The sequence below is a fragment of the Cydia splendana genome, chromosome 21 (genome assembly GCF_910591565.1).
Source record: "Cydia splendana chromosome 21, ilCydSple1.2, whole genome shotgun sequence".
Classification (NCBI taxonomy): Eukaryota; Metazoa; Arthropoda; class Insecta; order Lepidoptera; family Tortricidae; genus Cydia; species Cydia splendana.
Window position 1 is genome coordinate 8,197,372 of NC_085980.1, and position 27,979 is coordinate 8,225,350.

Consider the following 27,979-nt stretch of genomic DNA (forward strand, 5'->3'; position numbering starts at 1 on the left):
CTTTGCGTCTCGAAGTTGGTTGGTTGCAATTGTTTTTTATTCGCGTTCTATTTTTGTGTGTGACGGTTCCGTTCCGTGCCGTCCGGCGGAAAAGGTTTATAATTTCCAGATTTTAATGATTCTCGATTAGATTAACGAATTAATTGCGAAATACCTCCCGATTGCGATATATCTTCAAGATGCAGAACGGAGACGATAATCCAGCGGCGGCGGATGCACGTAAGTTTCACATTATGTTGTCAAAAATAGTGTATGGTATCAACAATCGTTTGGTCGCGCTATTTTCTTTGCTATTTTAGTAAAAATGCCGCATTCTTTCGACTGAAAACTATGTATAGATCATTATTTGTGAACTTTGCAGTCTGTTTAGAAGTACCCACATTTTGTTTGCCCAAAATCTTGCCTTGAAATGTGCGTTGAAGAAACTGACTGCGTCGTCTAATTAGTGCAGTCATTTTCACTTGCATTTGATTGTTTCGTGCACTGATCAGAACGATTTGATTTGGCTCGGCGCTTGCAATTGATATTGTAGGTAGCTTAATTGGAGTGTGAAACATGACTCACATACCTATACCCGCCTCTATTAAAAAAATTGTGCGGATATTTCACTGAATTAATTTTACCGGGCGAACCGTTTATGATTCACATGTTCTTTTACACTTTAGAAAGCCATCTAGTAAGCTAAAATCCATTGTAGTTTAAGACAAAGATTTTTTTCTTATCTACCTACATGCAAAAAAGACTCGTCCACTCTTTTGTCCACCAAAAAGGGCCTATTAGCCCTCCCACACGAAAATTTATGTCTACACAAGTTGCTTTAATGGTCATTTAGAATAATTGAGTGTTGAAACCTTTAAATACATTCACCTTTTCCTATTTATAGAAAAGGGTGAACAAGTCGAGACAACAGCTGATGGTAAGTGAAGAAATTTATCTGAAGGTGTCTAATTTTGTGTGATGCTAACATTAAAAGGTGGTGGAATAAATGGGTAACATCAATTTGTAGCAACAGGTATTCTGTGTATCATGTCTAAAGGTTAGGGCGGCCATTGGTCTTGATTTCCCTGGGTTTAGTGCTAGTATACAGCCCGGGCGGGGTGTTTAAAACTCCCCAGGCTAAAGCAAGACATGTTATGCAACTGGAATGTATTCTACTCTTTTCGGTTAGTAACTTTGTATGTTGTAGTGTTAAAAGGGGACAACCAAGACAAGTCCAACATATGATATGCATATTAATTGATCTGCCTACATCAGAGATAATCATTGAGCTTGATCTAACATCGGGAATGCATGCAAAGCTCTTTATGCAAGGAATAGACTCTGGCTGGAGCAAAAAGCTTTGGAAACTTAGCAAAAGACAACTCCAAATCATAATGGGGGTGTTTACTGGCCATTACGGGGTCAAAGGATTTCTGGCCAAGATGGGACACTCTGACAACACCGATTGTCGTATGTGTGGCGAAGAGGAAGAGACAGTAAGACACTTAATGTGTGAATGTCACGCCCTCGCCAGACAAAGAATGAAGGACTTTGGAGCAGGATACCTGGAACCAAAGGACTTTAAAATGTTACCCATGAGCTCCATCATCCGACACATGGATATGGTGGGAAAAGCTCTTGAGTAGTTGATGGATCTCTTCTAGGGGGTAACTGCACAAAAGATCCCTATGGGTCGAAGTGTATCCGCAAGGGCCCCCGAAAACAATAAGATAAGATAAGATAACATTGGGAATGAAAGACAACATAAAACAATAATTAAAAATCCATATCTAAATTAAACTCTTGTCTGCATATGATAAGGATTCTGTCCAAATTTTTATTTTTTGCATTATTAACTGTATTGACTTGGTACAAACATAATATTACTTAAAAGATGAAACTAAGGTTATATCCTATTATTAGCAGTAAAAAAATTATATACTCTGCTGCTTTACATTTTTCACTTCACTTCGAAGGTACTTCAAAATTTCATGATTGTCTAAAGATAATCCAGATTACAACAATCGACAGATGGACTTATTAACCTTTTAACTGCCATACTTTGAAAAAGACATACAATATCCAGCTAATTTTGCCGCAGTCTGATAAAAAAGACAAAACTTCTAAAACAAAAATTCTAAGTGGTTAAAAGGTTAATGACACTGGAACATCTTAACTTGTGATTTTTTTATATTAACAAGCACTACTAATGGTAGGGGAGCCCACGATGCTAAATCGGGATTTACTCGAGCGTCATATAGACCTATTGGAATCGAAATATTAGATGATAAGAAGAAAAAAAAGTTAATAAAGTTTTTTTTTCCAGCAAGCCGGAAAGCATCTACAATTTTTTTTAAATTTCGGGAGGTTGGTGTAGGGTTAAAAAATCATTAAACAGTTTGTGGGTTTGGTCGTTTTTGTCCACTTTAATGCTATATTTTTTCTATAACAATATAACACTTATTTGTAGGCATTTTCTTAATCTGACGAACACAAGTTTGACGCCTAATTTTTACATTGTAACCGTCAGATTAAGGAAATGCGTGCAAATAATTATCAGATTTAGTAATTGCACAATTATAGCGTTAATTTGGACTAATATGACCAAATCCACAATCTGCTTAACAATTTGTTGAACCCCCCACCAACCAAGGGCTTAACATATATGGCTAAAAGGGGTAAAGGTAGACTACACGGGGTAGCAAGATATCATTCATATCTTAATCTGACGCGCTCGAGTAAACACAAAGTCCCCTCTTGGGCTCCCCTACCATAATACATATTAAAATTATTAGGCAAGAAGTTCCAGTACTGTATTAGTCTTTTTATGGAGGGTAGATTTAAATCACATCGTGTTAAAAAGCAACAAAAGTCATAAAAGCTCTATTTTAATTTAGTTCTAACTGAACTTAAAATTATAATGCAAATTGCAGAATGTTTAGGTTGTCGTTTTGTATTTCATTAAATTAATACCTACATATCGTCGGGTGACAATCAAAACTCACTAATTACTACTACAAGTTCAGACCCATAGTAAACCATAAGAGTATCAAAAGAAGGTTGATTTTTGTTTAATTCTTTTTTAGGGTTCCGTACCCAAAGGGTAAAACGGGACCCTATTACTAAGACTCCGCTGTCCGTCCGTCCGTCTGTCACCAGGCTGTATCTCACGAACCGTGATAGCTAGACAGTTGAAATTTTCACAGATGATGTATTTCTGTTGCCGCTATAACAACAAATACTAAAAACAGAATTAAATAAAGATTTAAGTGGGGCTCCCATACAACAAACGTGATTTTTAACCGAAGTTAAGCAACGTACGGAACCCTTCGTGCGCGAGTCCGACTCGCACTTGCCCGGTTTTTCCAAATATTTCTAATTACTGAGTTTTGGTTGTCATCTGATGATATAGGCTGATATCTAATTGGATACATTCCTTCAAGGAGATATCTGGCCACGAAGAAGCTAGTAAATAATAAATAAATTGTACTAGAACAGTCAAATTATTACAGTTTTCAATCCCACTAATTCTGTATTGTTGTAACAAAATGTACCCATAATCACTCGCTAAGTAAATACAGTGGCAAGCAGACCATGTGTTTGTGTGACATGTATTGTATGTATGTAATGTACCATGTGTACACAAGTGTTGAGTTACTACGGTAGATATAATCACCTTGAAAACCGGCGGCAAATTCAACCAGTATAATGACATAATAATTTACATTTTATATCACATGCAGATGAATATGAAGGGAATTTCTTAAAGGTAATGGGGTAATGGCCTGTTTTACCCCTAACCTAGGTATACAAACAGCAACACTCTTAACTGACCATCGGTGGGCCTTATGCCTTTTGTAATAAGGCTTACCGATGGACAGTTAACCTTTTGGACGCCAATGACGGATATATCCGCACCGCAGGGCCAACGCCAAAGACGGATTAATCGGTCACAGACCACAGATAGGGTTGCCAGATCGAAAGGCGCTATTATCGGGAAAAAATATCAATTTTTCGGGATATTGGGACTTAAGTCGGGAAAAAAAACCATTCAAATTAAAGTAATTGTATTAAAAACAACGATATTTTACATTATTGGGACTACGCTCGTCGTGGGTCGCTCGCTCGCTCGACGACAGTTCGGAACTTGAAATTATTGGTTTATAACGTGAAGCTGTTTTGGGGACAATTTTCACTTTGTCGGGAATCGGGAACACATGCTAAAAATCGGGAGAATCCCGCCAAATCCCGACCATCTGGCAACCCTAACCACAGAGCAACATAGACCTACGTGCATATGCATAAAGTTCGATTTCAGGATGATTATAGGGGGGGAGGGGGGGTCCAAAATCGTCAAAAATCGATGACGTAATTTATGGACAGCCCCTATGCTGTAAACACGTTGTGGCTATATTCTGAGTGGCTGTGCAGAACTTGTATGCGTCAAATCTTTGAAGTTCATGCCTCACATCTACAAATGTATGTAGTGGTAAAACATAGAAATTTCACTGGATATTAGGGAACTTACCATTTTTGAAAAGAGGAAATTTTGTTCTACATTTTTCATACAAAATCTCGAGAAGTTGGCGAGATCTTTCCATATTACTCCCTAAAGTTATAAAACTTATAAACATTAGGCAGTAATAACAGCGATCATATATAACCATGGATACCGCCTTTAGGAACATTACCGTTCAAATTCTCGGGCCAAATTAGCACACATACACAATTACGCCTACATTCAAATAAGACGACGCGTTTACAGAGCCTGTAATCAAAGCTAGTAAACAAAATAAGAGTCATCTTTATTACACTAATGGTACATAGCTAAGTGTAGATGAAATGCATATAATGTCAATAACTACCAATCAGCGACATTAAACCGCTAATAACCTTCTTGCTGTACGTACTGGCCGCTGAGAGTTCGCGGTTCATATTTGATTAGAATAAGACTTGGACAGGGATAGGTTTATGCCATACAGTGAAGAACCAGTCAAATAATTCACGTATAATAATTTAATGCAGATTAAAAAATAACTAGTTAAAATGTTGTTATGACATGACAGACTAACCCAACATAAGTAAATATATCATTGTTGTATAAATGTATTCCGCTATAATAAGTATTTTGTATATTTTATTATCAATTTGCATGGCAGTGCGAAGTCACGTTCAGGTATAGTCTGTCCGTTTTTCTAAGATCAAGTACGCCATAGTAAATGTATGGCGAACTTGATCTTAGAAATCGGACTGGCTATACAGTCTGCAAAATTTACATGGGTACACGAATCGGGTCAAAAATATTTGAACAGGCGGAGTCACAATAAATCCCCACTTTCAGTTCAGAATATTTTATATGTATATAGCCGGTCAAGCAAGTTTGTCAGTAGAAAAAGGTGCAAAATTAAAATTTTGTATAGGACCACAGCCGTTCGCGCGCTTACATTTTCTAAATTTGCCGCTCTTATAATATTTTAAACTTTCGCGTTTTGAACACATATTAACTCACATTATACGAAACGAAACTGATTTACGTCGGTAAATCAAGGTAATTGAATATAATTCGCGTTAGACCCGTCTATAATGTGAGTTAATATGTTTGCCGCTCTTTTCTACTGACGGAAATGGCTTGAGAGAGAACCTACATATATGTGACAGTAGAGGGTGGATTCAAATGATCAACATTTTCAGATAATGTGTGTATTTGTTAAATTAATTCAGTGAAAGCATGATAGGAAAAATGTATCTAAGTACATATAGGAGACCGGGTATGATTATCTCACGGGTTATATCTCATGAATAGAACATATTCTAGATATCTTGCCAGGCATCCACTCAATTTCATGTCTCTCTAATTGGACAGCTTTTTTCCATAGTTCTCTGCGAATAGCATCTTGTGGGAATCTGAATGGAAAGTAATGTAAAATGACAATACCAAATTTGATTATTAATTTGAAATAACTAGGTAGTTTTTTTATAGCTCCATCTCATGAAATAAAAAAGGAAAATACAAATCTGTAAGAAGGAATTTATTACTACATTTATAATTATATAGAAAATACCTAAACCAAACACAAGTTAATAAAATAGTCTACTTCATTTAGCATAACACCATCCCTATTATCCTCGCAATTTAAAAAGTCGTATGTTGTTATGAAAGTCGTATGCAGTTGTTACGTTTTAGCTTAGTACGGTAGTATTGAAAACAAATCGTCATGTTTTTTCCAAATTCTACTGAAGTTATCTGTTTACTACAAGTGAAAAGTGATTCCACTGTCCTTGGTATGAACTAAAATAACTTCTGCACCACTTCACGACACATGAAAATATTTTTAATTACAAAAAAACGTTGTTTTTATAAATCAATTTAGCCATTTGTCACTGACTGTCATCTCGGTGGTACTGAGATTGCCAATCGAGCAGTTTGTAAGTACCGCCTATCGCGGGGTAGTTTGCGTTGGGTCATAATTGAGCGGACAGAATACTTCCATGTATAGCATTTCGCTGAGTAATAAATAGTATTGAGGTTAGTCTTTTAACTAAATCCTCCTAAGACCCAGAGACATTTTTGCAGTTTTGAATTTGGAACCCTCTTTTTTATTCCATTATAGTTCAAAATTCGATTTTAATTTATTCTTTTTAATGGAACTCAGGACTTAGGAGGCTATGTAAAAAACATTACAAAATCTTAACTAAAGACTTTTCTTTATCTGCTTTGTTGTCATTTACCTATAACATAAAACCATAGACCTGTATAATAGGGACAAGACATATTGTTCTATACGTACAATTGCTTATACAAATAGCACCCATTTTGACGGCACAAACATAAATATCTATCTATCTCGTTTTTACTCAGCACTGTCACCCACCGCAAAAAAGGATGACAGTATTTCGCTACGTACATAAAGTGGTTCATGAAAATACGTAAATACCTAATGCGGCCGAAAATCCGCCATGTTTAGCGGCCTAAATGTCATTGTCAGTCAGTTCAGCCGGTACTTGTCCTGTCAAAAAGTCGTGGTGAAAATGAAAATTATTAATTATCTTTCAGTATTTTGCTTCTGTTTGAAAATAATTGAAGCCAAATGTGAACAATTACGTCGCGAATATGCCAGTGTGTAGTGTATTAGGGTGCTGCATAAGAAAAACACCAAAACAGCCATCTTTAACCTTACACAGGTACGCTATAATTTACATTAAAAATATTGGTTATTGTTAATGTTCCTGGGAATTTTAAGGATGTTTCACATTATAAATAGCAAGGTTCTTATGTGCAGTTATAGATCATGAAGTGATTTGACTTATTTAACTATATTTTTACGCTAAAATAATGTAAACATTTCAGCTAGGGTTGTACTTTATTTATCGACTTTGATATCGATTTATTATGATTGTTTATTTATATTTTCTTATTTTATCAAGCTACCCCGCTTAAAACCAACTAAATTATCTTAATTAAATAATAAAAACATGTTTTACAGGTTAAGTACCAAGAAATGAACATAAAAAGAAAAAGTGGTTGGAGACTGAGACCCTGACGGACTCTCGGGAGCACTCGGGTCCGTGGGGTCGTTACTCCACAAGCTGCCCTGCGGGCTTTTTTTATATTATTACTAAGTATAGTTTTTTTTTTATGTAATTCGACATTAAGAGACCATATAGGTACATCAATAAGTAATTGTAATATGTTAGTTTGGACTGGTAGTTGCAGTTAGTTGTATTTTATAAAATTGTTGATGTATTGTTATTATTATTGCTTGTATGTAAATTCAATGTTGACGTGTACAAGTGCCCTTTTGGCCTATTTGCTAAATAAATGTTGAAGAAGTTGAAGTTGAAGAGCGGAAGTCATTCCTTATTTTTGTAATTAAATAAATGTTCTGAAGGTGTTTCGTTTTTTTCACCCGTCGCTTGATAAGTTTGAATTTGTATCGCTCTCACTTATAGGTACGGCACACCAAGGTCGAGGTGCGGTGCGGTAGTGTGTTACCATGTGTTACGGACTTTAGGGTTAACAACACAACAAAATTGATTGTAATAGAGAGGTAAAGTCTAAGAAAAACACGTACACTTATTCTGACATCCAAAACAGATGGCGCTGTACTGCGCCATGTGTTTTGCGGTCACTGAGTTGACAAACGTCAACTTTTGAAAATCAGAGTTACCGCAAAAATCGCAATATATATGGAGTTGAACAGCGTCATCTCGGTTTACCTGTTAAATTCGAAGCACGAAATTGTCTAAGATTTTACACATCTTACTCAAAGTATCTTTTCACATAACAATATACTCATAAAGAATATTTACTTACTATTAAAATATAAATTCCACAAATAATTCATACATATTCAATATTCATTCATATTTTAAATAAAATGAGCCGAGAACGTTCAAAAGTTATCGATGTATCGATAAAACTTAGTAACAGTAAAAATCTTTTGGGCAGCACTAAAACCGCCATGTTTAGCGGCCGGATGACGTCACACTGGCACGCATTTTTCGTTGACGTTTCACTTCCATAGGTTTCATATTTCAGTGCATAAAACATATTATGTTATGTCAATATAAGTAATTTTCTTGAGCTCTCTAAAATCGAATTTAAACTGGTGTGCGACATACTAACATAATAATTTTAAAATTATTCAAGCTCTAAAAATTTCACAGACGGCAATTCTTTTAATTTGGTTGGTTGGTTCGTTATTGTAAAATAAAAATACAATAGGATCAGTTATTACCACTTTTATAGTTCATTGAACTGTCTTAACGACTGTTTTTCAATAAAATCATAATGCATATGACTTACGTCATACACGGAAGTCTCGGAACACCTTTTTTCGTGACATTATAGGAAGTCGTTTATGGCTGGCAACTTACAGGGTCATTATTTGAGTAAATATTGTAACAAAAAGACATAGTTAAAAGATAGACCTCGTTTACTGTGAGGTCCTAACAACATGAATAAATCACTTGGTAAAAGGGTTCCATATATACCACGGCTAGGTACAGGTACAGATTACAGAACCTTAAAAATATTACACAGACACCGAGGTAATTTCAAAATAGGCATTGTCCTTTCATTACTACTTAGATAACAATTGTGGTGAAAACAATGACGCTGAAATTCGCAGAAAAAACGCTTCGTGCTGCTTACTTGCTGAGCGTCATAACCTCGTTTAAATTAATCTTGTAATTATAGCATCGCTGACAGAAACTAGTCCTTATGGCGAACGGTATAAAGTATACTAATGGCCAGTTAATTTGCTGTTAATATATTCGACAAATACCTCACGATAACTCTTGTTCCAGCCAAGCCTGTCCCAGAAGAGATCACCAAGCAATCCTTCCGGCTTAAAGTATGGCGACACTTGGAGAGCAACGGCCTCGCCATGTTTCCCCGGCCCGTCTACAACCGCATACCCAACTTCAAGGGGGCGCCCGAGGCCGCCGCTAAGCTGGCAGAGCTGGACATCTTCAAGAATGCCAACACTGTCAAGGTCAACCCTGACAAGCCTCAGGAACCCGTCAGGTGAGTGAAGTTACAGTTGATAATACCCTTTCGCCTCAAAGTATGAAAGCACTATGAGAGTATACCGACCTGGGGATTATTCCCACTAGTTACCACCAAGTTGTTACCAGTGGTAACAACTGACCCTCTTTTCCTCCGTGATCATCGCGCCTTGATACTGCGTTCGGCTTCGCGCTTGGGGCGCTCCTTTATTGACTACTACGGATGTTCTTTTAGTGTATACTTGTATGCCAAAGATGTACCCTTTTTCGGCTTTGAGCAAAGTAGGGGTAACTCCTCCTCCTTGCGTCGTATTCCTCAATATTGAGGGTCGTGACCTCCCTTTTGCATCATTTTCTCTCTTATGATCTTTCTCCATCTGATTCTGTCTTTGGCGGTGTGGAGTAGGGGTAACTAAATAAACATAATAGTATCAATTGTTATATGTTGTTATATGTAGTGTTGGTTTCACGACGTATTGGTTCACTGTAATGTCGTGTAAATGTATTTATAAATAAAATAAATAATTGTAATAAAATAATTAATACGTGCTACTAGAAAGTTTGTACGTTTAGGATTAGAAATTTTTAGATATTTGGAGTTAGCTACTCGGATCACGCAAACGGGCCCTCCACTTTCGTCTTAAGACTACGCCAGTAACGGCAGTGACCAATAAAAAGCATACGCGACTGTTTTCCTAGGGATAAGATTACCACAGTTGACAAATCCTGGTATTCTGTTTTCTAATAACCTAACTTCGTATTCAAAATGATACGCCCAATAGACGTAACACATGGTGCGGATTTCTCGTTTTTGGCACTATGACAATAAATGTCAATGAACTTTAGAGTTTGTAAGGTGTAAGAATAGTTTTGACACAAAATAGCATTCATTACCTTGCCAATTTGCCAGTTAGAAATCGAAGTTCAAGGTCTCACGAGAGAAAGTGAAAAATCGGATCTGTTCAGTTTTAGATTGATACGATTATTTGATCTTAACCCAGGTAACGTAAACTAACCACTGTTGAACGTTTCTGTACAACAAAACATTACGGAACTATTATTGATTGAAACATTTTTGAGTACAAACAGACAGCTGAAGAGCTAAAATAATATACTTCGTCCAATGTAACTTTCAAAATTTGATCATTATTGATAACGTATTGAAACTATTCTTACATTTTTACCTTGAAAATCGTAACTAATTACAATTAAATATCGTATCGCAGTTTCACTTCATATTATTGCTCTGCGATTACTGCATTTCATTCATAAATCATTTTGTGTCTACTCTTCTCTGGTATAACTTGATCTTTATACGCCTATCAAGTAAGAGTATTCGTAGACCGAACCTATACTTACTTGCTTACTTGGTTGGCGCGTTGACCCAAAATGGGTCTTGGCCTCCAACACAAGAGCACGCCACTTTGATCGGTCCAGAGCGGTATCCCGGACCTATACTAGTCTCAGTAAAGTTGTCGGTACCATCGTTCTCATAGTTGACTGTCCCTAAACCCTATTACAAAGACATTAAGGTCCATCAATGATCAATAACTGCTAGTACACATTATGAATCGCAATGTACGTTACCCAAGCCGTGACCAATAACTTGGGTAATGCAATCCATGCACAGAACACCTATTTTATAACGCGTTACATAAAAACGAAGTACAGACGCACTAGATGTAACGGACTAGAATTTGTACACGATAACGTTACTGTTATTAAATAGTCAAATATGGTGCTAAACAAGCGAATAGCCCGTCTGATGTTAAATTTCAAATAGGTACTTAGTTTTTAATATAAAGTACATACATATTTTTCAAAAATTAGTGAATTACTGCTTAATTATTTTTTATGAAATAAAATAGAGGAATGATACATTACATGTAGGACTGTAGGTCATGTCTAGTACCATTACCACGAGCTTGACACTGACATGTTCGCTAGCGTGCGTGTAACTTACTGTCTATGCATAGCAAGCTACACAGACGTTAGCGAATATGTATGTGTCAAACTCATGGTAGCCGTACAGTACAAAAAATAAGGGTGAAGTAGATACTTAATTTTTGATGCAAAAAACAGGCTTATACGCTTATATCTTGTATGTAGCTTATCAGATTATATATATCCAATTATATATTTGCGTTATCAATATGGCCGATAGTCGAATGTATTTGATTGACCCACGACTCTTAATCGTTCTGATAACCCAAAGTCAAGTATGATGTTTCATTCAAAATCACAAAAACATACTTTGTTACATTGATATTAAGGTTTATTTTTAAACATCGGCACAATTAAAATGCATTCCTATTTATAAAGATAACAATGTTTACTAACTTGCTGTGCTTATGTGTCAAAGTCGTTTCTCTTTGTATTTTTTTTTATTATATTTTTTTTAAAATATTTACTGTATACTGTTTCATTGTCATTGATATAATCATGCGTTTACGGTAATTTATGACATAACAAATGCTCGAACGAATGTTCCTATAAATAAATAATAAATAAATATTATAGGACATTATTACACAAATTGACTAAGTCCCACAGTAAGTTCAATAAGGCTTGTGTTGTGGGTACTTAGACAACGATATATATATAATAATATTATGTATATTATACATATTTCTAAATACTTAAATACATAGAAAACACCCATGACTCGGGAACAAATATCTGTGTTCATCACACAAATAAATGCCCTTACCGGGATTCGAACCCAGGACCATCGGCTTCACAGGCAGGGTCACTACCCACTAGGCCAGGCCGGTCGTCGTCATATTTAACTTAAGAACCAAAATGGTTATTTGTAAGAGATTACAAGAGCGTGTCAAGATAATTTTGAACACCTCGCCCGCTTAGCAACTTCTGCTACTGACTGTAAATGGAAGATGATAATGTCCCCGATCTAAAGAGGGCTCTGCTATAATTTTTTAGGGTTCCGTACCCAAAGGGTAAAACGGGACCCTATTACTAAGACTTCGCTGTCCGTCCGTCCGTCCGTCTGTCTGTCACCAGGCTGTATCTCACGAACCGTGATAGCTAGACAGTTGAAATTTTCACAGATGATGTATTTCTGTTACCGCTATAACAACAAATACTAAAAACAGAATAAAATAAAGATTTAAATGGGGCTCCCATACAACAAACGTGATTTTTGACCAAAGTTAAGCAACGTCGGGCGTGGTCAGTACTTGGATGGGTGACCGTTTTTTTTTTGCATCTTTTTCCTTTTTTTTTGCATTATGGTACGGAACCCTTGGTGCGCGAGTCCGACTCGCACTTGCCCGGTTTTCTTTCGTTTTTTTTTTAATTACAGTTATGTTAGAATCGTCTTAAGTTAGTAACAAAAAATTAATCAGTTGGGTTATGCCTAACTGTCTAATAACTTTGTTATGGTACAAACAGCAACATTTCTAACCGTACATCGCTGGACCTCATTAAAAAAGGCATAAGGTCCACCGATGTACAGTCACCTGCAATATTATGTTACTCTTCGAAGGCCGCAAAAATATCTGACACGACCTTATTTGTAGAGCCATAAGCGCGTGTCACATATTTTTGCGGCCTTCGAAGAGTAACATATTATTGCAGGTGACTGTACAGTGTACAGTTAACAGTATAGGCGATGGTATAAAACTCGCAAGCAATTTCAGCGTATTTAGCATTTGGACAGGCATAACTGTTGTCGATAGCAACAGCACTCGAGTGTGTCAAATCTGGCGTTCAATCAATCAACCTTTGTTTTGCATATCGTACTTTTCTTAAATACAAATAGTTATTGAGTGTAAAACTGAATTATAAAATGTGTTTACTCCTATTTACTCGTACTTATGTAACAGTTCTGAGCAATTTAGGTAACTCTATTTGTCTGTCTTCTGTCGATTCGAGAGCTTTATCGGTCTTTTTTTTCATCCTAACAGGAGTTTTATGACTCCCAGGAAAAAAAAATGCTAATGAGGAATATTTGGATACGTATAAAACAAAATCCCCGCCGCGTCTGTCTGTATGTATGTATGTTCGCGGTAAACTCAAAACTACTGAACGGATTTTCATGCGGTTTTCACCTATCAATAGAGTGATTCTTGAGGAAGATTTAGGTTTATAATTTGTTAAGGTTTTGTGTAACCCGTGCGAAGAGGGGGCGGGTCGCTACTTGCTAGTTCAAATATAATCCATACATCTTTTATTTCCGTAGCCATCAATCCCTCATTCATTTTAATCTACTTTATAAGTACATAAGTCTATAAATCTCTCAAATTAGTACGGCAACTTCTTCTTCTTCAACCTAGCGTTTTCCCGGCCTAGCGCCAGGGTCCGCTCTCCTGCTCAATCTTCTCCACTTTGCCCGGTTTTCGGCATCCTCAGGTGTGAGATTGTTCTCTTCCATGTCCGTCAAATTAGTACGGAAACTACGACACTATTATTATTACATGTAACGTAGATATCAAATCACATTCAGCAAGTGCCAACGATTTACTGGTTCAATGACTGATAAGATCATGCCTTATCATTATATCAGAAAACATTCACGAATCTTAACAATATAAAGATAGACCACTTAGAGGCATTCTGGGTTTATTTACTTATTTTATCTTCTGTCCCCACCATCGCCTGATGCATACAATGACTTTCCATGGTATTACTATCGTCATTATCCCACGTCCTTCCTCAAAACTCGAACCTACCTCCATACCAAATGTCATGTTCTTAAATCGGTTCAGCCGTTACAGAGAGATGGACAGGGAAACGGAGTTATACTCTCGTATTTATAGTAATATCTGAGACCGAGCTTTGCTCCGAAAACATATAAAAACTCAAAAATGCGCGTATTCCCAGAGATGAGACCTAGCTAAGTAGATCGATTTTTCGCCCCCGAAAACCCCCATATAGCAAATTTCATAGAAATAGTTAGAGCCGTTTCCGAGATCCCTGAAATATATAAATATATACATAATTATACAAGAATTGCTCGTTTAAAGGTATAATATTTATGGAGATACTACTGTAGTTAGCATTTGTAATGCAAACCTTAAGTTTCTTCCTAAACTGGACTAGACTCGTTTTCACATGTCATGCTACACGCTCGACTAGATGTGTATTTGAAATATTCTGAGTACCTATTCTTAACGTGCGCTGCGCGCGCGTACGTAAAGGCATACTACACAATATAGATAAAGGAATATACTAAGGACCACCACACACTAGCGTCGGCGTCTAGTCAGCGCTATGGAAAATGGCGTCGCTGCGCAGTTGGGCCAACGTTACGTCGAGCAGCAGCTAGTCAATTTTAACTAGACCCCGCCGCTCGGGAGACGCTAGTGTGAAGTGGCCTTAAGACGCGTCCTCAAACGTCAGCATTTGTTGTCAATCTAGTGACTGCATATATGAGGGGTTTTTGAACGCCATTGGCCATTTACTTGAAAAAAGTTCGCGACACCCTACTCCGCAGCTGTATTTTTTTTACTAGGGCTTGTCTGGCGAGACGCAACCCCTGTAGACAAAGTCTAGTAATGTCCATGTTGTTAATGTTTTTTTTTAAACTAGTCACAATACAATCCTTTTATCACGTGCGTAATTTCTTTTCTCCACAGGGTCCTGTGTTTGGAACAAAAGAAAACCCTCTACGTGCCGGTTCCCCGCCTACAGACTGGATTCCTCAACCGCTTAGAGCTGCCGGAAGGCGAGACCGGCCCAGCGGCCTTTAAGAAGGCCGTGTCGCGTAACGGGATGGAGACTTATGGGAAGAGTATTGGTAAGTTTAATTAATATCTAGATCGTACGACTGCATTAAAAAAAACAGTAATTTTGATTCATTGTCACATTATTCTAAAGACGTTTACTACTGATATAGACTTTCCTCACAACGACCGGTGTGCTGCCATCATCAGCAGTTCCCTGCTATCTTGACCAGATCGTTGGCTGCGCCTATCGTTTCACAGTTGCCGCTTAAAACCTTTCGACCCCAGCCACTGGTTCTATGAGCAATATGGCCCGTCCTTTGAGACTTAGGTCACTAGCGTCTTTTGGGCGTCGACGTCTAGTCAGTGCTATGCAATATGGCATAGCTGCGCAGTTGCGCCAACTTTGCGATGAGCAGCAGCCAGAGAGTTCTCTAGACGCCGACGCTCGGAAGACGCCAGTGTGGAGTGGCTCTTATATAAGGACAACTCCTGAGCTATTTCGGCGACTTCGCGTTGGATTGGATGTTACCTACTATAGGACGCTGACTGTACAGACGTAGTGCATAATTGTTATCCTTCGTATTTTCTCGGAAACGTTCGTATTTGTCATGCTACTTCAATCAACCTCAGTACTATTCGTACCGAGACTGACTGAAATAGCGGGACACGTTCGTACGTTTCCCTGAAAATACGAAGGAAAATAATTATGCACTACATCTGTAATTCGATTTCATAGTTCGCTTCCTTTCCCTTTGAGAGACTTTGAGCCTTATAAGACCCACTGAGATCGATCATTTTCATTACAGGCATTGAAGACTCCGTATCCCTGGACCTGGTAGTGATGGGTTCCGTGGCCGTGTCCAAAGAGGGCTACCGCATCGGCAAGGGGCGCGGCTACGGCGACCTGGAGTTCGGGCTGATCATGCACATGAAGGCAGTCAAGCCCAACACTATTGTCGTCACCACCGTGCACGATTGTCAGGTAAATCGACAGCTTTTTCCTCAGGTGCACCAAGGGAGCTTTGGTCAGCTCGGCAGTCATCCTAAGAGGCGGGCATTTATACGACAGCGACTGCCATCTGACCTTCTAGGGTTCCGAGCAACATCGGCTCCCGACACGTCGGAAGGGAGGAGCCCAAGCGATATCTTACAGTACGAATCGTTCTGACATTTTTGGAGGGGGAAACGTGCTCACAGGCGTACTTCTCACTCACTACCAAAGAGAATAGATAGTATAGAGGCGTCCTGTCATAGTAAACTTTGTAGTCACAGTAAATTTACTGCCATCTATCGACACACGACTAAAACTCAAAATGAAAACGTATAAAACTATCAAAGAATGTATATATATGGATAAATGATTTTATTATTTTTATATCATTTTGACCCGTGTTTATTGACCTATGTGTTAAAATTGTTAAATATAAAACGGTGGCGTCAACATCAAACATCAACATTTATTCAGCAAATAGGCCACAAGGGCACTTTTACACGTCAACATTGAATTTACATACAACGCCATCTAGCCGAGGATAGGTCAAAAGTGTGTGCGCCATCTATCCGAGAATGACTTTTTCTTGATTTCCGAGGCACGTTTTTTCCTTAGACTTTATTCATCTTATACGGAGTTACATATGTCTTTGCTCACTACATACAAAATCCAATCTGTAATGGCGACACAAATACATAGAACATGACTTGCACATATCTCTTTTTGTGTACGGATGAGTCGCAACACAACACGCACCGCGCTTGTTGTGTGCATGCCCGGTTGGGCATGTGCTTCGGCAGAGGGGAAATCAGACTCCCTTCACGTGCTGCTCGAAGTTCCAAGGCCTTATTAGGAGATGTTATGAAAGTGACTGCCATCTGATCTTTCAACCCAGTATGCCAACTAGGCTTTATTGGGATTTGACCGGTTTTCACCGGTTATAATTTTGTTACAGGTGTTCGACACCTTACCGGCCGAGCTGTTTGGCCCTCACGACGTTCCCATTGACGTCATCGTCACACCAACTCAGGTAAACAACCTTGTTTCTTATACGCCGTTTACACTCCTCATGTTCCTACCGCTGACGCCATATTGCTAGCAATGCGACCTCTGTTGACATGATTGACAACATTGATTGATGAACACTTGGCTGTAAATTTTCCAGGTGATAGAGACACAGAGGATGAGCCAGCGGCCGCCGGGCATCATCTGGCACCTGCTGTCCAACCGCCGCGTCGAGCTCATGCCCGTGCTCGGACAGTTGCGAGAGATTGAAATGCTGTAAGTGCTCCCCTTCTAACCTGTTTTTGTGCTGATAGGCAAGACAAGGCAAGAATGAAATTGTCGCTTTGTTTAGGTGTATTTTTCTTCCTTAGCAGTCGGGATAAAGTTAGGTAAACATTTTCTTTTTATCTCATCAGTGTAATTTCCCGTCATTCTCTCTTTTCAGTCCTTTCGGTCTGCTATTTAGCCCACAGTTTACCACTAGTTTACGAAGTTAGGTCATATGCCACGGCCGTGGAACGCACGCTCTGAGCGTCACGAGCGTGTACGCGCGTCCACCGCCATATGTTAGTGGTGTCAGCGTTGAGCGTACACGCTCCTGACGCTCCGAGCGTCCGTTTCGTGGCCATCGATCGGGTGACACATTTAACTTTGTGGACGCCAATTGACCGATATATCCGCACCGTAGGTCCAACGCCAAAGACCGATTAATCCGCCACAGACCACAGAGCAACACAGACATACGTGCATATGCATAGAGTTCAATTTCAGTTTTGACACTTCGGTGACGTGGCGTCCGAGTGACAGCTTGTGTGTTTGACACGGCGTTGAAAAGGTTAAAATGCAACGCAGAGAGTACAGACTATTTGCTTCGTCTATATGCCTTAGGCCCACTTGCACCATTCCACTAACCCGGGGTTAACCGGTTAAACCTAAAGTTACCATTGTTACCAGTACAATTTGACACTGGGTTGACGGTTATACCGCTTAACCCCGGGTTAGTGGGATGGTGCAAGTGGGCCTTAGTCACAGACAATAGTAGCTCTACCCCGTCTGTCACAATATATGGTAGTTTTACTCCATTTCCGAGTCGAAAGTGTCTTTGTGGGACGTCCGTGTGTTTGAACGGACCAATTACGGCACGGGACCTCGCTCACCTCGTCCCCCGCACCCCAGTATTTTTGGCAGCATCGGTTTCATGAAATAATTGCTCTAAACTCCGTCTAGAGGATTCCTAGTCTATGGCCTTAGTACTTAGTAATCGGTGGATTGACGTGATGTTTAAGTAAGATGTTATTTTCAGAGCGGGTCGGGCCTGCACGCTGGCGGAGGTGGACACGGATGTGGAAGAGCGTGCGGCGCAGCGCGTGCGCAAGGTGCGGCGCCGCACCAGGTCGCACAAGAGCCAGAGCGAGGGCGAGGTACACACTATTCAATTCTCTACAATAGTCGTTTTAACCCTTTTCCAGGCCGCACCAGTCTACAAGGTTTTCCTAAAAAAATCCAAATATTTATTTATTTATTTATATCGTCGTTGCGCTTACCAAATCTTATATGTGCGAGATCTTAATCAAATGAATTAACACCTTATGTATTTTGTTGCTAGGTAACTATTTGTCAATCAAAAATCGAACACATATCAGCTTTGAAAAGCGCAACGACGATATATTCCAATTAATCCAGCTTTGATGATTTGAAGGCAAGTCACATTTCCCGAAAGTGCGATCTAATTTGAACCTTAAATCGGAATGCTAAAGTTGAAATCAAAGGTAGCTGAAAGCACCTCGCGTGATTGTGCACAACCCCTATGTACTAGATACATATATTTTCTCAAAAATGGACGGCAAAGTCGACTTTGCCGTTTAAAAAATAAGTCGCGAAGCGCGTAGTTTATGGTCAGTCAAAAATTAAAAAGTTAAAAACATTGCAGTCTCGATTTTGAGACTGCAATGTTGCATACAAATTCCATTATTTGTCGAGTTCCAAACTTTTTAAAAGTTGAAATGGCCATATCAAATGAAGGCACAGGCCCATTAAACAGCCAAACAGATGATTAGTACCGCGACTATTTAGCTGTCTCAAGTAGGTTGGCGTATTTTCGGCCGAAATATACACTTCTATTTTTTATTAAAAAAATAAATAGGCGGCAAAGCTAATTTTTTCAATTGTTTCTACTTTTTTCTGTGAAAACATATACGTAAGAACGTTGCTTTTGTAAAATATTTCTATGATATTTATATTTCTTCCACCATTTTTGAGAAAAGCACTATATATGACTCGGCTGGAAGGCTACTTGCTGGCTTCGGATTCAATTAAACGGACTCCCAAGGTCGTCCGTTTAAAACGAATCCTCAGCCTGCAAGTAGCTACTTCCGAGCCTCGACAATAATGTACTATTTCTCAAAAATGGACGGCAAAGTCGACTTTGCCGTTTAAAAATAGGTCGCGAAGCGCGTAGTTTATGGTCAGTCAAAAATTAAAAAGTTAAAAACATTGCAGTCTCGATTTTGAGACTGCAATGTTGCATACAAATTCCATTATTTGGCGAGTTCCAAACTTTTTATAAGTTGAAATGGCCATATCAAATGAAGGCACAGGCCCATTAAACAGCCAAACAGATGATTAGTACCGCGACTATTTAGCTGTCTCAAATAGGTTGGCGTATTTTCGGCAGATTTTTTTTTTTTGGTCCTTTTATCTGCAATCGGCTGTTTTAGCCATAATCAGATGTTCTGTCGTTTTGAGGGTTTTGAGAGGTATTCCATTAAATACTCTCTCTTGACTTTGACGAGTTTATCTTCTAGTGCCTTTGGTCCAGCCGCAGTATTTGCCACCTTTTCAGCCTACTCGGATTGTCGTTGGTGTTTACCAGGTCCCTTGCGAGTTCGTTTGTATGTTTTTTAGTCGTTCTTTGTATTTAACACAATATCTGTTAACTTCCTCTTTGATTGTTGGAATATTTACGTATTCATGTATCTCTGTATTTTTTGCAAACCATGGTGCACATGTTACAGCCCTTAGGACATTATTCTGAAACCTTTGTAGAATTTCGAGGTTTGAGTTACTGGCCGTTCCCCAGAGTTCAATCCCGTATGTCCATATGGGTTTTATAATGCATTTATACACTAGCATTTTATTAGTTAGTGTCAGAGGTGATTGTCGGCCGATCAGCCAGTACAGGCGCTTGTAATGAAGGTCTGCTTCATTTCTCTTTGTTTTGATGTGGTTGGCCCATGTTAGTCTTCTATCCAAGTGAAGACCAAGGTATCTTACACAAGTTTCTTGGGGTAGTTGTTCTCCTCTCAGGTTCACGGCTGGGCAGTTCAAACACAGACATTTTTCTGCTGGACAGCAGAAAAATACACTTCTATTTTTTTATAAAAAAAGTAAAAGGCGGCAAAGCTAATTTTATCAATCGTTTCTACTTTTTTCTGTGAAAATATATACGTAAGAAAGTTGCTTTTGTAAAATATTTCTATGATATTTATATTTCTTGCACCATTTTTGAGAAAAGCACTATATATGACTCGGCTGGAAGGCTACTTGCTGGCTTCGGATTCAATTAAACGGACTCCCAAGGTCGTCCGTTTAAAACGAATCCTCAGCCTGCAAGTAGCTACTTCCGAGCCTCGACAATAATGTACTATTTCTCAAAAATGGACGGCAAAGTCGACTTTGCCGTTTAAAAATAGGTCACGAAGCGCGTAGTTTATGGTCAGTCAAAAATTAAAAAGTTAAAAACATTGCAGTCTCGATTTTGAGACTGCAATGTTGCATACAAATTCCATTATTTGGCGAGTTCCAAACTTTTTATAAGTTGAAATGGCCATATCAAATGAAGGCACAGGCCCATTAAACAGCCAAACAGATGATTAGTACCGCGACTATTTAGCTGTCTCAAATAGGTTGGCGTATTTTCGGCAGATTTTTTTTTTTTGGTCCTTTTATCTGCAATCGGCTGTTTTAGCCATAATCAGATGTTCTGTCGTTTTGAGGGTTTTGAGAGGTATTCCATTAAATACTCTCTCTTGACTTTGACGAGTTTATCTTCTAGTGCCTTTGGTCCAGCCGCAGTATTTGCCACCTTTTCAGCCTACTCGGATTGTCGTTGGTGTTTACCAGGTCCCTTGCGAGTTCGTTTGTATGTTTTTTTAGTCGTTCTTTGTATTTAACACAATATCTGTTAACTTCCTCTTTGATTGTTGGAATATTTACGTATTCATGTATCTCTGTATTTTTTGCAAACCATGGTGCACATGTTACAGCCCTTAGGACATTATTCTGAAACCTTTGTAGAATTTCGAGGTTTGAGTTACTGGCCGTTCCCCAGAGTTCAATCCCGTATGTCCATATGGGTTTTATAATGCATTTATACACTAGCATTTTATTAGTTAGTGTCAGAGGTGATTGTCGGCCGATCAGCCAGTACAGGCGCTTGTAATGAAGGTCTGCTTCATTTCTCTTTGTTTTGATGTGGTTGGCCCATGTTAGTCTTCTATCCAAGTGAAGACCAAGGTATCTTACACAAGTTTCTTGGGGTAGTTGTTCTCCTCTCAGGTTCACGGCTGGGCAGTTCAAACACAGACATTTTTCTGCTGGACAGCAGAAAAATACACTTCTATTTTTTTATAAAAAAAGTAAAAGGCGCCAAGCTAATTTTATCAATCGTTTCTACTTTTTTCTGTGAAAATATATACGTAAGAAAGTTGCTTTTGTAAAATATTTCTATGATATTTATATTTCTTGCACCATTTTTGAGAAAAGCACTATATATGACTCGGCTGGAAGGCTACTTGCTGGCTTCGGATTCAATTAAACGGACTCCCAAGGTCGTCCGTTTAAAACGAATCCTCAGCCTGCAAGGAGCTACTTCCGAGCCTCGACAATAATGTACTATTTCGTCAGGGCAACACGACGGAGGGCGAGGAGCGCTCGGGTGCGGGCGGGGCGCCGCGCCGCGGGCCGCGCCGCGGCGGCGGCAAGGGCAAGGGCGCCGACAACCACGACCACAAGCCGCGCCGCACCCGCAAGCAGAGACCCGTCATCGACTTCTCCGTCAAGGTAAGCTTCTACCACTCGTCCGGTGACAGAGACGGATACGTAGTTCCCACTGAGGAGAGGTCAATTAATGCACCTTTAACCGTTTGACATTTCTTTCTGGCCATTCGATTTCGAACCGTAATTCTTATAGTAGAGATGCGTTTTTGTTCTAAGTATGATGGCGAGTATGTTGCCGCTGCGGACTAAAGGATTAAGGTCTCCGCCCCCTACACCGTATCGTACCGTGACCGTGCTATGAACGTGTCGGGCAAAAAAATATTCTTTGTATGAAAAAGTATGAGACTATGCCCGCTAGCCCGTTCCGTCACCGACCATACCCGTCGCGTGCCATGCACGAACCGTCAAAAATAGTCGGCGAGGATATTTTGTCGGTGCCGAAACGCTCCGTGCATGGCACGCAACGTTGCCAGAACGGTGCGTGCAGGCGGCGAAACGATGGGCATACGGGCTTAACCGCGTATGGTGACCGTTCTAAGCCCGTTATAAACGCGTTGCTATATTTCTTGCTCGCTCTTACCAGTCTAATAACTATTCTTTCTGACGAATATTGCTCTCGCGAATAAAACGCGGGTACTAAGGGGATGAAACGCGGATGCTACGGGAATTATAGGCGGATGCTATATGGGGATGATGCAAGGATACTACGGGCACTAAACCCGTTATGTACAATGTGGACACGGTGTAGTGGGCATAGTAGGCCGTATCGCGTTACATTCCGTGCCTGATACGTTCATAGCACGGTCATGGTATGATACGGTGTAGTGGGCAGAGACCTTTAACGTTACGTGGCGACCCCGCCTGTGCGTATTTGCAAGAAGCGCGTTGACTTGATTTCGACACATATGTATAGAACTAGAATGGAGCTTAACCTTAGCCTCGGCTTGTTAAGAGCCCATCAACTTGCACACTAGCGCCACTGCTAAATAATCGTGATTTTAAAGAACGCAGTCAACATACCTATTTCAGTGTTCCGAGGTTGTTCGTATTCGCCACTAGATGTCGTTCTACTTGCTGCAAACTAACTTATGTTGTACTTTTCGGATATTTAGACGTTCTGAAATAGTGTAGGTACTTTTTGAAGCCGACGAGACCGAGACCTGTATGTATTGTCCCAAATTTTTGAATATGGCGTTGTTATTAAAACGCCGTTATTTATCATTAAATTTGACCGCAGCCGACTGTCGACGTGGGTACGGCCTCAGCTCCGTCTATTACTAGCCGACAAACCAGTCTGTCCACCTAGGTGGACGGTTAGTATTTGTTTTGAAGTGAAAACTTCTTTAGCGGCGCTGTGCACTTTTTGTGATGGGGAAAAAAATGTTAAACTCGCGACAGGTCACGTGACCGACAGATTCGACAGATTGAAAATTCGTAAGACAGACACGTGACCTGATCGAAAAACTGTTACAATGTCATTGAGTTTTCACTTCTGCCGGCACTCCCGGAGTGCAACCCGTTCTTTTTTTTTCTTAACCAACAATCGGCCTAGTTGGCTGGTTAGTAATATGAACTTTTAGTACTAGCCGACCAATTTTTTTTTATTGGTTTGCCGGTTGGTAATCGGTAATATACCAACCGAAAAACCGCCTGACTAGGGATTGCAATTGCTGGATCCAACATCCAGCAATCCAGCTGGATCCAGCGCATTTTGCGGTCTACTGGATCCAGCAGGCGGCCGCGGATCCGCAGAAAAAAATCATCAAAAATCTACACACTTAACTTTACAAAAACTTGTAAAAACCATTGGTTTCCAAAGCGTTTCAGCGCTTAGCCCATCCCAAATCTACTAGTGTAGGTAAAATTGCTTATAGTTATAAATAAAATAAATAAATAAAATAAATAAAGTTTTATTTCAGGCAACACGTACAGTTGTACACCCATATCAAAATACAGTTTTAAAGTTACAAGGCCAAAGAAATACTCAAATAGAAACAAAATAAAATAAAAGTTGAACAATTAAAATAGTATTACACTATTTTTTGTTCCCGTTTTGGTGCACGGAAAGCCAGTGCCTAAACATATTACAACTAATGTTGCGATACACCGACATGAGAATGGTGTTTTGCGAGCGGCGCATTCCCTCCCAAAAAGAAGCTATACGCGCGCGTACCACTGCGAAGAAGTCAGGGATTCTGGCTTCCGCGAACATGGTGGAGGCACTGCAGGAACGCGGCAGCCCCATCAGTGTCCGGAATATGTTATTATACTGCACACGGATGGCGCTGTACGATTTCCTGCTGTACCTAACCCACAGTTGACAAGTGTAGAAGGAGAGACAATAGGCATTAAATAATGTACATTTGACTCCCCTGCTACACCTGGCAAACCTACGGGCTATCATGTTGCCACGAACAGCCAGAGCCCTTCTCTCGCGTTCCATGTCACTGTCGTCTCTCATGTCATCCGTCAGTATATGGCCAAGATATTTGAACCGCTGCACAATACGCAGCTTCTCTCCATTCAGTTTAACTTCCGGTATGTTATCCGGACCTCTTCCTGCCTTAAAAACCATCAGTTCTGTCTTGGCTACGTTGTAAATCAGCCCGTGAGAATTTACATACTTTTCACAGACTGAAACTAGCTTTCTCAGACCCTTGATGGAGGCGCTGAGCAGCACCATGTCATCAGCGTAGCTGAGACTGTTCACACAGACGTCACCCACGTGACACCCGACTCCAGTGCTCCTCAGCCTCCCCATCAAGTCATTGACGTAAAGGTTAAAGAGGTCCGGAGAAGTAAGTCCACCCTGGCGTACCCCGCATTCTAATACGTAACTATTAGATGTCGTGTCGCCCCATTTTACACAGTTAGATTGGTTTCCGTACCAGTACTCGAAGACACGTACCAGGTCCCCAGGTACTCCCGAGCCGCGCATTTTACCCCACAGAATTTCATAATTCACAAGGTCAAATGCACGGCTAAGGTCGAGGAAGCATGCGTAGACTGATGTATTATTACTTACGTAATGATCCACAGCATGTTTCAGGCTTACGATCGCGGAATCGGTCGAGAAACCGGGACGGAAACCAAATTGCGCGTCGTCTATTCTCAAAGTCTGAAGCAGTCTGGGCTGCAGCAACCGCTTAAATATCTTGCCCACTACCGTTCCAAGGGATATTGGTCGGTAGTTAGCTGATGATGACAAATCCCCTGTTCGGTTCTTGGCAATCGGGACGACAATGGTACGTATCATGTCGGCCGGAAGATAAGAGTACCGCAAACATAAATTAAATAAGGTACAAAGTTTCCCATAGATTACGTCACCTGAAAAGAGTATGTGCTCAAGGCTAAGGTCATCATGGCCTGGCGATTTTCCCCGTTTCATGCTTTTAACCATCTTCGCGATTTCTGTAGCAGAGAAACGAATAGGCTGCTGTGGTTGAACAGTGACGGTTCCATGGCGCGCATCTCTAAGCACACACTCTGGTTCTGGTCTTGGTGAAACTTTGAACCTTTGGCTAAAGATATCGGCTATCTGCGCCTGTTGCTGGGCGCCGTCCACGCATTCTGGTAACTGCGGTTTAAAACTGTGCTTTTTAATTTCATTCCAAAATTTAGTAAAGTTCTTGTTATTCCTTGACGCCGCTAAAATATCTAATTTTACTTTTTCTTCATTTTTTTGGCACCACCTTAATTTACTTCTGAAAATTCTACGACTAGCGCACGTTTTCAAATAATTGGCCCGTGGACGGTTTACCAGCGGCAAGCCAACAATTAAAATGCAATCTAAAAACACTGTGACTTTCCTTAACATGGAAATTCCACCTCGGTACAGTTTTTTTTCAAATGTCTCTTGGTTGAGCGAGAACATTTCGTTTTTTTAGCTCCTATTGTTAAAATTGATACAACATTAGAATACAAATTATCAATGTTATACTCTCCCGAATATAGATGTTTTCTTAAAGTTCACTGTTACGCGCCATCTGCACGTTTATGTTATTGACATTACAGTCGTATTATTATGCAATACGCCGTTAGCCAACATTTTTTATATATACCATGTGGGGTACCAAATGAAAGGGCTTTGTGAGTAGATCACAAATATATAACAAACTGTAACATTTTCAATACTTGGTCTAACAAATTATTAGAAAACGTTTAAAAATTGTACAATCCACCGTTGACTTTCAAGTACAAATTGAAAATGACTGAATGAATTAGTCCAAAATATATACCAAGTGACTGAATATCCTCTATATCATGATAAAAAATAATTAACCAGATATATCAACAAATAAGAAAAGTACATCAAGTTGAAAAAAGTATAATTTTCTGTTACATTAAACTACAATTATTATTATTTATTAAAATAAACAAAAAAACCCGACTGGTGACATATATTTTTGTTGTGGTCTTTTTACTAGCTTTCATTTGGTACCCATATTGCTATAGTAAGAACCCCCCTTCCTTTTTTTCATTTGATTTTTCATTTTTCATTTCATTTTTTCAAAATTTATATAGCTTGTGTCACTACCACAATTCTGACAAATGGGGAATATTACGCAAAACTCTGCGTAGAGGGCGTCACTCGCATACTCACAGGCCCTACCGCTAAAACATGAAAATCGAAAATTCGGTTTCTGCCTCTCTATCACTCTTGCTTATTCAATCGATAGAGAGGCAGATAACGAAATTTCGATTCTCGGGTTTCGCGGTAGGCCACCTGTAAACAAACCGCCTTGATGCATCAATGTCATAGTGAAAACTTGTCAAAAAACTGTTTAAGGCCTAGTATGTATAAGTTACTCTATGCTTTTACTCTATGTTTAGTGCTGCACTCTGGCGGCAGAACATTGCAGTAATATTCCCTATTCAACCACATACCTCACATGTCAAAAACCGTCTAGCCGTTAACCCTTAAATGCATAGTGTTGCCAAATGTCTACAAAGCATTAGACAGCTCACAGTTTTAAAATAGAAAGGCTTATGTTCTTGAACGCACCTTTATACCAAACGTCAATTAATAGGGTGGTGATTTAAGGGTTAAATTTACGCAATATTTCTAATTTATAAAAAATACATTCGTTTTAAGACGGCGGGAAAAAGTCGGCACGCTTGGAAAAATCCACAAGTTGATAATTTTTAGTATGTGATTTTAACGGTTATTTCGGGGTATGTAATTATTTTATATTTAAAAACTTTATCATAGGTATATCACAAATAGTGTACCTTTGTAATGCTAGTTAAAAATTTCATATATCTATTACTGAAAATTACATATTTACATAAATATGATTTAGCCAATTCAACTTCTAACACTGATTTTGCAGTGAAAATCGAAGTTATATTTTTTTTACTATTTTTCCTAGAATCGGCGAACAATGATGTGATACATATATTAATTTCGGGCAAAAAGAAAAAATCATGCATTTAAGGGTTAAGGCTGTAGGGCGTGCCAAATAAATGGACATATATACATACCCACGCTAGTAATACTGTGTGAGTAACATGCTACTGTGTGAGCGAGATTTCGGCTGCACCTATTCAATTTAATTAGTACCTACTTTTTTTTTACTTATAGCTTTAATTTGTAAATAATATTTAGCATGTAATTATTATTGTTATGTAATGGGTTCATATTATTATTATGTGTGTCATTTACATAATCTCGGGACCATGGGGCCCCGGACATTTGGTAGGCATGCGTGGAGCCGAAGCCAACACGTAGAGGCCCCTTGTAAATAGACAATTTACTCTAAATGTGATGTTACACTAACCAACGATTATCCCTGTATGCGCTATAATA

General features: G+C 39.3%; 1 protein-coding gene across 2 annotated transcripts in view; it reads left to right on the top strand.

Annotated features, from left to right (window-relative positions):
- LOC134801128 (methenyltetrahydrofolate synthase domain-containing protein) overlaps window positions 1–27,979 on the top strand; it is a 48,837-nt gene continuing 20,858 nt past the window's right edge. The window contains exons 1-9 of one of the 2 annotated variants that reach the window (XM_063773665.1): window positions 1–219; window positions 884–916; window positions 9,289–9,508; window positions 15,087–15,247; window positions 15,983–16,158; window positions 17,123–17,197; window positions 17,333–17,448; window positions 18,476–18,593; window positions 22,078–22,233. In XM_063773665.1, coding sequence (XP_063629735.1) covers window positions 180–219; window positions 884–916; window positions 9,289–9,508; window positions 15,087–15,247; window positions 15,983–16,158; window positions 17,123–17,197; window positions 17,333–17,448; window positions 18,476–18,593; window positions 22,078–22,233 — 1,095 coding nt within the window. In that variant the 5' untranslated portion in view covers window positions 1–179. The remainder of the gene's footprint in view (window positions 220–883; window positions 917–9,288; window positions 9,509–15,086; window positions 15,248–15,982; window positions 16,159–17,122; window positions 17,198–17,332; window positions 17,449–18,475; window positions 18,594–22,077; window positions 22,234–27,979) is intronic. The other variant, XM_063773666.1, reaches the window with a different exon arrangement.